The sequence below is a fragment of the Ictalurus furcatus genome, chromosome 19, assembly GCF_023375685.1.
Source record: "Ictalurus furcatus strain D&B chromosome 19, Billie_1.0, whole genome shotgun sequence".
Lineage (NCBI taxonomy): Eukaryota > Metazoa > Chordata > Actinopteri > Siluriformes > Ictaluridae > Ictalurus > Ictalurus furcatus.
In genome coordinates, this window is record NC_071273.1 from 24,345,700 (window position 1) to 24,355,699 (window position 10,000).

Below are 10,000 nucleotides of genomic sequence, written 5' to 3' on the forward strand. Positions count from 1 at the left end.
ATGTGTGTGTGAGATTACTGTTAAACGATTAAATGTGTGTGTGTGTGATTAGTGTTAAATGATTAAATGTGTGTGTGTGTGTGATTAGTGTTAAATGATTAAATGTCTGTGTGTGATTAGTGTTAAATGATTAAATGTGTGTGTGTGTGTGTGTGTGTGATTAGTGTTAAATGATTAAATGTGTGTGTGTGTGATTAGTGTTAAATGATTAAATGTGTGTGTGTGTGATTAGTGTTAAATGATTAAATGTGTGTGTGTGTGATTAGTGTTAAATGATTAAATGTGTGTGTGTGTGTGTGTGTGTGTGTGTGATTAGTGTTAAATGATTAAATGTGTGTGTGTGTGATTAGTGTTAAATGATTAAATGTGTGTGTGTGTGTGTGTGTGTGATTAGTGTTAAATGATTAAATGTGTGTGTGTGTGATTAGTGTTAAATGATTAAATGTGTGTGTGTGTGATTAGTGTTAAATGATTAAATGTGTGTGTGTGTGTGTGTGTGTGTGATTAGTGTTAAATGATTAAATGTGTGTGTGTGTGATTAGTGTTAAATGATTAAATGTGTGTGTGTGTGTGTGTGTGTGTGTGTGATTAGTGTTAAATGATTAAATGTGTGTGTGTGTGATTAGTGTTAAATGATTAAATGTGTGTGTGTGTGATGTGATAGTGTTAAATGATTAAATGTGTGTGTGTGTGATTAGTGTTAAATGATTAAATGTGTGTGTGTGTGTGTGTGTGATTAGTGTTAAATGATTAAATGTGTTGTGTGTGTGATTAGTGTTAAATGATTAAATGTGTGTGTGGTGTGATTAGTGTTAAATGATTAAATGTGTGTGTGTGTGTGTGTGTGTGTGTGTGATTAGTGTTAAATGATTAAATGTGTGTGTGTGTGATTAGTGTTAAATGATTAAATGTGTTGGTGTGTGTGTGTGTGTGTGTGTGATTAGTGTTAAATGATTAAATGTGTGTGTGTGTGATTAGTGTTAAATGATTAAATGTGTGTGTGTGTGATTAGTGTTAAATGATTAAATGTGTGTGTGTGTGTGTGTGTGTGTGTGATTAGTGTTAAATGATTAAATGTGTGTGTGTGTGATTAGTGTTAAATGATTAAATGTGTGTGTGTGTGTGTGTGTGTGTGATTAGTGTTAAATGATTAAATGTGTGTGTGTGTGATTAGTGTTAAATGATTAAATGTGTGTGTGTGATTAGTGTTAAATGATTAAATGTGTGTGTGTGTGATTAGTGTTAAATGATTAAATGTGTGTGTGTGTGTGTGTGTGTGTGTGTGTGTGTGATTAGTGTTAAATGATTAAATGTGTGTGTGTTGTGATTAGTGTTAAATGATTAAATGTGTGTGGTGTGTGATTAGTGTTAAATGATTAAATGTGTGTGTGTGTGATTAGTGTTAAATGATTAAATGTGTGTGTGTGTGTATGTGTGTGTGAGATTACTGTTAAATGATTAAATGTGTGTGTGTGTGATTAGTGTTAAATGAATAAATTGTGCGTGTGTGTATCTGTGTGTGTGTGTATGTGTGTGTGAGATTACTGTTAAACGATTAAATGTGTGTGTGTGTGATTAGTGTTAAATGATTAAATGTGTGTGTGTGTGTGATTAGTGTTAAATGATTAAATGTCTGTGTGTGATTAGTGTTAAATGATTAAATGTGTGTGTGTGTGTGTGTGTGTGTGATTAGTGTTAAATGATTAAATGTGTGTGTGTGTGATTAGTGTTAAATGATTAAATGTGTGTGTGTGTGATTAGTGTTAAATGATTAAATGTGTGTGTGTGTGATTAGTGTTAAATGATTAAATGTGTGTGTGTGTGTGTGTGTGTGTGTGTGTGATTAGTGTTAAATGATTAAATGTGTGTGTGTGTGATTAGTGTTAAATGATTAAATGTGTGTGTGTGTGTGTGTGTGTGTGATTAGTGTTAAATGATTAAATGTGTGTGTGTGTGATTAGTGTTAAATGATTAAATGTGTGTGTGTGTGATTAGTGTTAAATGATTAAATGTGTGTGTGTGTGTGTGTGTGTGTGTGATTTAGTGTTAAATGATTAAATGTGTGTGTGTGTGATTAGTGTTAAATGATTAAATGTGTGTGTGTGTGTGTGTGTGTGTGATTAGTGTTAAATGATTAAATGTGTGTGTGTGTGATTAGTGTTAAATGATTAAATGTGTGTGTGTGTGTGTGTGTGTGATTAGTGTTAAATGATTAAATGTGTGTGTGTGTGATTAGTGTTAAATGATTAAATGTGTGTGTGTGTGTGTGTGTGTGTGATTAGTGTTAAATGATTAAATGTGTGTGTGTGTGATTAGTGTTAAATGATTAAATGTGTGTGTGTGATTAGTGTTAAATGATTAAATGTGTGTGTGTGTGTGTGTGTGTGTGTGATTAGTGTTAAATGATTAAATGTGTGTGTGTGTGATTAGTGTTAAATGATTAAATGTGTGTGTGTGTGTGTGTGTGTGTGTGATTAGTGTTAAATGATTAAATGTGTGTGTGTGTGATTAGTGTTAAATGATTAAATGTGTGTGTGTGTGATTAGTGTTAAATGATTAAATGTGTGTGTGTGTGTGTGTGTGTGTGATTAGTGTTAAATGATTAAATGTGTGTGTGTGTGATTAGTGTTAAATGATTAAATGTGTGTGTGTGTGTGTGTGTGTGTGATTAGTGTTAAATGATTAAATGTGTGTGTGTGTGTGTGTGTGTGTGATTAGTGTTAAATGATTAAATGTGTGTGTGTGTGATTAGTGTTAAATGATTAAATGTGTGTGTGTGATTAGTGTTAAATGATTAAATGTGTGTGTGTGTGATTAGTGTTAAATGATTAAATGTGTGTGTGTGTGTGTGTGTGTGTGTGTGATTAGTGTTAAATGATTAAATGTGTGTGTGTGTGATTAGTGTTAAATGATTAAATGTGTGTGTGTGTGATTAGTGTTAAATGATTAAATGTGTGTGTGTGTGATTAGTGTTAAATGATTAAATGTGTGTGTGTGTGTGTGTGTGTGTGTGATTAGTGTTAAATGATTAAATGTGTGTGTGTGTGATTAGTGTTAAATGATTAAATGTGTGTGTGTGTGTGTGATTAGTGTTAAATGATTAAATGTGTGTGTGTGTGATTAGTGTTAAATGATTAAATGTGTGTGTGTGTGATTAGTGTTAAATGATTAAATGTGTGTGTGTGTGTGTGTGTGTGTGTGATTAGTGTTAAATGATTAAATGTGTGTGTGTGTGATTAGTGTTAAATGATTAAATGTGTGTGTGTGTGTGTGTGATTAGTGTTAAATGATTAAATGTGTGTGTGTGTGATTAGTGTTAAATGATTAAATGTGTGTGTGTGTGATTAGTGTTAAATGATTAAATGTGTGTGTGTGTGATTAGTGTTAAATGATTAAATGTGTGTGTGTGTGTGTGTGTGTGTGTGTGATTAGTGTTAAATGATTAAATGTGTGTGTGTGTGATTAGTGTTAAATGATTAAATGTGTGTGTGTGATTAGTGTTAAATGATTAAATGTGTGTGTGTGATTAGTGTTAAATGATTAAATGTGTGTGTGTGTGATTAGTGTTAAATTATTAAATGTGTGTGTGTGTGATTAGTGTTAAATGATTAAATGTGTGTGTGTGTGTGTGTGTGTGTGTGTGTGATTAGTGTTAAATGATTAAATGTGTGTGTGTGTGATTAGTGTTAAATGATTAAATGTGTGTGTGTGTGTGTGTGTGTGATTAGTGTTAAATGATTAAATGTGTGTGTGTGTGATTAGTGTTAAATGATTAAATGTGTGTGTGTGTGATTAGTGTTAAATGATTAAATGTGTGTGTGTGATTAGTGTTAAATGATTAAATGTGTGTGTGTGTGATTAGTGTTAAATTATTAAATGTGTGTGTGTGTGTGTGTGTGTGTGTGTGTGCAGCATGGTTGTGGAAACTTCCTGCGAGTGATTCAGCCCTATAACAGAACTCATCTGTTTATCTGCGGCAGTGGAGCCTACAGCCCGGTGTGTGCGTATGTCAACCGCGGCCGACGCCCCGAGGTAACACACACACACACACACACACAGATACACACATTTACAATCTGGTTTTTATTCTGAAGAATCAATAAGACGTCCTGTAATGTGCGGTACTTATCATCGTGATCTCCCGCGTTATTCCCTTCACATCATTTTACACAACTGTAAACATTTAAAATGATTTAAAAACCACCCCTTTTAATTCCCTTCAGGTTCAACAAATATGATAAAAGAGCACGGCCAGACTGGCTTGAGCTGCCAGGAAGTCTACAGTACCTCAAATAATCCCTCTTAACAAGCAGAAAAGCATCTCAGAACACCAAAACACCAAATCTTGAGGTGGATGAGCTACAGCAGCAGAAGAACACATCAGGTTCATGGATCTGAGACTATCCTGAGCGCAGACTCACCCAGACTGGACAGATGAAGACTGGAAAAAGACCAGATGATTTGTTTTCTAATCTTCATCTGTTCAGTTTGGGTGAGTCTGTGCCCATGATAGTCTCAGATTCCTGTTTTTGGCTGATAGGAGTGGAACCCGATGTGGTCTTCTGCTGTTGTAGCTCGATTATGCCCCCATGTCCACATACCCTCACCGCCCGAGTCAGGCCAGGGAGCCGTGCAGCCCGCCGCTGACTCCCGACTCGTACCTGAGTGAAAGCCAGCTGGCACGGCTCTGCCCCCCGCACTGGCTCTCCCTTATTAATCAGATCAGTCAGAGGGCCGTGACGTCTGAATATTTAGGCACAAACCTCCGCTAATAGCCAGCCAGCCCCAGAACCTCTCACCTCCTTTCTGGTCTCGGGTCTCGAGTCTCAGGCAGGCCGCAATCGCTGCTGTCTTATTAATTTGAGGACAAACCTGCCCATGACCCAAGTGGAAGCCCAGATTTCATATTTCCACCCGTCCAATCGCACACTTCTTTGGGTTTGCCGTGAGTCCCACCTGTCTCAGCAATCTCAGGACAGCCCTCAGGGGTTGTAGCATGTGCTGCTGCCAATCATTACCGTAGATAACAATGTCCTCTAAACAGGCAGCGGCACAAGCAGCATGTGGATGGAATCGCTGGAACGTCGTGGGGGCTCTGAACAACCCAAGCCCAGGCTTCTGGGCGAATGCAAATGGGTGGGCGTGTTCATGGAAGATCAGTGAAAAGAAGCGCTTTCTTTCTGGGGTGCGGCCGACTGCTTGTAAAATTGCCCGTTTCAGGTCCGGGTATTCCAGCATATTGGTGACCGGTAGCTGCTGGGCTGCGAAATGGGCTTTGCTGGTAAGGAGCAGCAATAGATGGGCCAGTCACTGACCCTCGGGCCAGCCCCATGCCACTGTAGAGCACACATACAGCTCCAGAAAGGTTTCTCAGTCATCCTGCATTCCCATCTTTGCAAGGGGGACGTGGGCCATGGCCACGGTGACTGCCACTGCAATACTGGCCCACTGGACCAGGCCCTGGAGCACCTCGTGGTCCGCTGCCTGGGCATCGAGCAGGTGCTTCATGTGCTGCTCTTGCTCTCGGAGGAGGAGGGCCTCATGCTCGGTCTGCTGGAGGATGGTGAGGGATGTGATGATGTCTGCCAGTGGTGAGTACTCCATGACGGGGTTTCCCTCAGTCCCCAGTTTCGGCACCAGTGTGACACTCACCAACTTTGGGCAGAAATGCGGAAGCCGGAAGTAGGCTTGGAACAACTTAAAATGCGCTTTATTTTCACTTCTGCTTTTCAGCTCGTTTAATCACAGGCACGGCTCTGTGTCGGCTGCTCCCGCTCTCTCTCTCTCTCTCTCCCTTTCTCCCTCTCTTTCTCTCTCTCTCGCCGCTTTTTATCCTCGCCTTCGCTCACTGCAACACAGAACAGTCAATAACAGAATTCCCCACAGGTGTGCATTCCTTACCACGCACATTCTCCGGCTCCGCCCTCCACATACCGCCGCTCGAGCACGCCCCGCTTCCACAGTGATTATTTGAGGTACTGTCCTTCATGGCAGCTCAGACCAGTCTGGCCATTTTCCTCTGATCTCTCTGATCGACGAGGCGTCTCCACCCACAGAACTGCCACTCGCTTGATGTTTTTTGTTTTTCGCACCTCTCTGTGTAAACTCTACAGACCGTTGTGTGACACAATCCCAAGAGATCAGCAGTTTCTGAAAAACTCAAACCAATATACCAGCAACCATACCACGGTTAAAGTCACAGAGATCAGACTTTTTCTTCAATCTGATGTTTGATGTACAGGTGTTCCTTATAAAGTGTACGGTGAATGTATATATAAATATATTTATATATCCACAAACACACACACACACACACACATACATCAACTGAACACACCATCATCACCAACTGAGGAAAGAACGTGTTCATCGCTCCAGAACCGTTCCAGAGATGTGCAGAATCTCTGATCAGATTGATCAGATTAACACGTCAGATTGAGCAACAGAAGCCAAGACTTTACAGAGGTTTTTCCTTTAGTTTCTCACGTGTTCAAGTCTGCGGTTTAAATGAGAAGAGACGAGAACACGTGAAGAGTGAAAGACTAAATGAGAGAAAAAGAGAAGGAAAAGAAAAATGGACAGAAGAAAAGAGAAAAAGGAATGAATATAATAAAAATCAGTAGAAGGAGAGACCCGATTAGGAGGAGAGAAGAAAAGAGAGAATGGTAGAAAAGGATGGAAGATAAAATGACAGGAGAAGCGAAATTCATAAAACTAAAAATGAATGATAAAAGGAAATCAGAAAGCAAAGAGATGAAATGAAAAGAAAAGAAAAGAGAAAAGAAAAGACTAACGCAGGGCTCTCCGGGTGTTTTGCTCGCCATCATTCTGCTTTTGTTTGAAAGGAACTTTGCTCTGTTTTAGCTCCATCTGTCTGGAGTCTCTCTGTCTGTCTATCTGTCTGTCTGTCTGTCTCTCCCTCTGTCTGTCTGTCTCTCTCTTTCTGTCTCACTGTCTGTCTCTCCCTCTGTCTGTCTCTATATCCATCTCTTTAGCTTTTTATGTCTCTCTCACTGCCTGTTTCTCTATTTGTCTGTGTGTCTCTATATCTCTGTCTGTCTCTCTCACTCTCTTTTCTGTCTGTCACTCTCTCTCTCTCTCTCTCTCTCTCTCCACTTTCTAACTTTTATATTCCATATCCTTCTTAGGAGCCAAAATGTACGACAGGCAAATTCATTTGACAAGGCCACACAGACAGAAAGTGGAACACTGTGTGTGTGTGTGTGTGTGTGTGTGTGTGTGTGAGAGAGAGAGAGAGAGAGAAAGAGAGACATGATTTATAGCATTTTGATGACTAGCGAGCGTCCTGTAATTTACCCTAACACAATCCTACCCTGCACTGATGGATTGTGGGTGAATAAATCTTATTAATAGATTTATTAATAAACCTTCTTCTCGTCTTCCATTTTGAAAATGTGTTTAATGTTCCTTGAAGGAAAATGGAGGAAAATCAGAGCTAAAACAGTACTAAAACTTATTTTTACAGGAATGTTATAGGAATGTTACAGGTGATTATAATGATAATGATAACGAGTCTTTATTAGTCACATATACATTAGAGGACAGTGAAATTGTTTTCTTCGCATACCCCAGCATGTCAGGAAGTTGGGGTCAGAGTGCAGGGTCAGCTATGATACAGCGCCCCCTGGAGCAGATAGAGTTAAGGTCCGTGCTCAAGGGCCCAACAGTGGCAGCTTGGCAGTGCTGGGGCTTGAACCCCCGACCTTCCGATCAGTAACACAGAGCCTGGCAGTGCTGGGGCCCGAACCCCGACGGTTCCAGGTGATTATAGGAATGTTACAGGTGTGTTGTTGTGTGTTTCTTTAGGAGAAAGTGTTTCACGTCTCCTCGAAGTCAGAGTCGGGAAAAGGACGCTGCTCCTTCAACCCACAAGTCAACACCGTCTCCATCATGCTCAGTAAGTGTTGGAACACACACACACACACACACGCACACACAGACACACACACACACACACACACACACACACAGACACACGCACACGCACGCACACACATGCATGTACACACACACAACCTCATGTCTGCTTTTCCATTACGTTATGTTAATATACACATATGCCAACTTTTGCTATACATTATATAAACACGTGCATACACACATCATGTCTGACCCCGCACGGTGACCCAGCATATGGACACAAACATAGACATGTCCGTCACACACACACACACACACACACACACACACACACGTTTTCAACATATATCATATAAACATACCCACAGACTCTGGCCTGAACATGGCATACATTCCATCAAAGACACACACATACATAACATAAACACACACAGACACACACACGTCTGCTTTCACCATATGTTCCGTCACATAATCACACACACACACACACACACACACACACACACACACTACTGATAGATGAAAGTATAGACAGATGGCAAGATAAACAGAGAGAGAGAGAGAGAGTGGATATGAGCCATTTCCATAAACAGTCACATTTTGATGTATTAACTCTCTCTGTCTACCTGTCTGTCTGTCTGTTTGTCTGTCTCATTCTCTCTCTCTCTGTCTCACTCTCTCTCTCTCTCTCTCAGATCAAGAGCTTTTCTCCGGCATGTACATCGACTTCATGGGGACAGACGCGGCCATCTTTAGAAGTCTGACCAATCGGAACGCAGTGAGGACGGACCAACACAACTCCAAATGGCTCAGCGGTACAAATCACTTCATACAGCCCAGACCAAAAGCTACAGTACATAGCAAAGGCTTATAATATAAACCTAGTAATGGTGTGTTCTGATTGGCTGAGAGCAGTATAAATGTACGATAACATAGAGGTGTGCTGCTGTCAGAGACCACGATACGTAATCACACCACGTGTGGGAACAAACAAATCACATGTTAGCATGAATGAGGGCTACGTCTCAAATTCTAACTCAAATTTTGAGTGGGTGAAGTTGCAGCTGAGTGACTGAAAAATATGGACACAAAGCTCAGTGACAATTTAGCTAGCTAACACATAGCCTTCGTGTCTTTTATACAGACAGTGTAAAGACACTGCGACAGTGAAAATGAGACAGAGCTACAGAACGTCAACATTTACCTCCAATATGTTGGGCAATTACTAAGAAAATATGGCTGTTGATTAGCTGTTAATTCTTTATTAGACAATGTAAAGACACAATGACAGTGAAAATGACAACAAATAATCAACATTTACCTCAGATGTGTTGTTAAATTGCTAAGAAAAGTCACTTTATGGCAATAAGTATGATTCATGTAGCTAGCATGTAGCCATTATTTCATTAAATGCCAACTGAATGACACAGTGTCAATGAAAATGAGACCAGGTCATCAGGAACATTAACATTTACCTCAGATATGTTGTTAAGTTACTAAGAAAAGTCACTTTATGGCAAAAAGTATGATTCATGTAGCTAGCATGTAGCCATTATTTCATTAAATGCCAACTGAACGACATAGTGTCAGTGAAAATGAGACCAGGCCATCAGGAACATTAACATTTACCTCAGATGTGTTAGTAAAACATTAATAAAATGCATTATATAGCTAAAATAATGAGTCATCTTGTTAGCATGCAGCTGCTAGATCTTTAATAGACAATGTAAAGACACAGTGACAACAGAAATGATACCAAACAATCAGGAACATCAACATTTACCTCAGATGTGTTGTTAAATTACTAAAAATAAGAATCTTTGTGGGTAAAATTACACTGTATTTGCATGTAGCATCAACTGCTAACTGTTGTGATATTCACCACTTAAGAAGTCTTATGTTTTAACACAATGTTTATCATGTTTCATGAATTAATTATTTATTTAAAAATAAATATTAAATATATGCCCATCTGTAAACGAAAGCATTCGAATGTAGCTAATGCTTAATCGGCCGCATTAGCTTGCTATTACATAAGCGAGTAGTACTAGTAGTGGAATATGTTAAACAAAAATAGCTAATGTAGCTATCTGTTACCGTCATAAAATACTGGATT

At 39.4% G+C, this 10,000-nt stretch overlaps 1 protein-coding gene across 2 annotated transcripts in view; it reads left to right on the forward strand.

Moving 5' to 3' along the window:
• sema3c (sema domain, immunoglobulin domain (Ig), short basic domain, secreted, (semaphorin) 3C) overlaps nucleotides 1-10,000 on the forward strand; it is a 60,956-nt gene that overhangs the window by 38,765 nt on the left and 12,191 nt on the right. For both annotated transcript variants that reach the window (XM_053650782.1, XM_053650783.1), the window contains 3 exons: nucleotides 3,913-4,032; nucleotides 7,828-7,918; nucleotides 8,580-8,699. In XM_053650782.1, coding sequence (XP_053506757.1) covers nucleotides 3,913-4,032; nucleotides 7,828-7,918; nucleotides 8,580-8,699 — 331 coding nt within the window. The remainder of the gene's footprint in view (nucleotides 1-3,912; nucleotides 4,033-7,827; nucleotides 7,919-8,579; nucleotides 8,700-10,000) is intronic.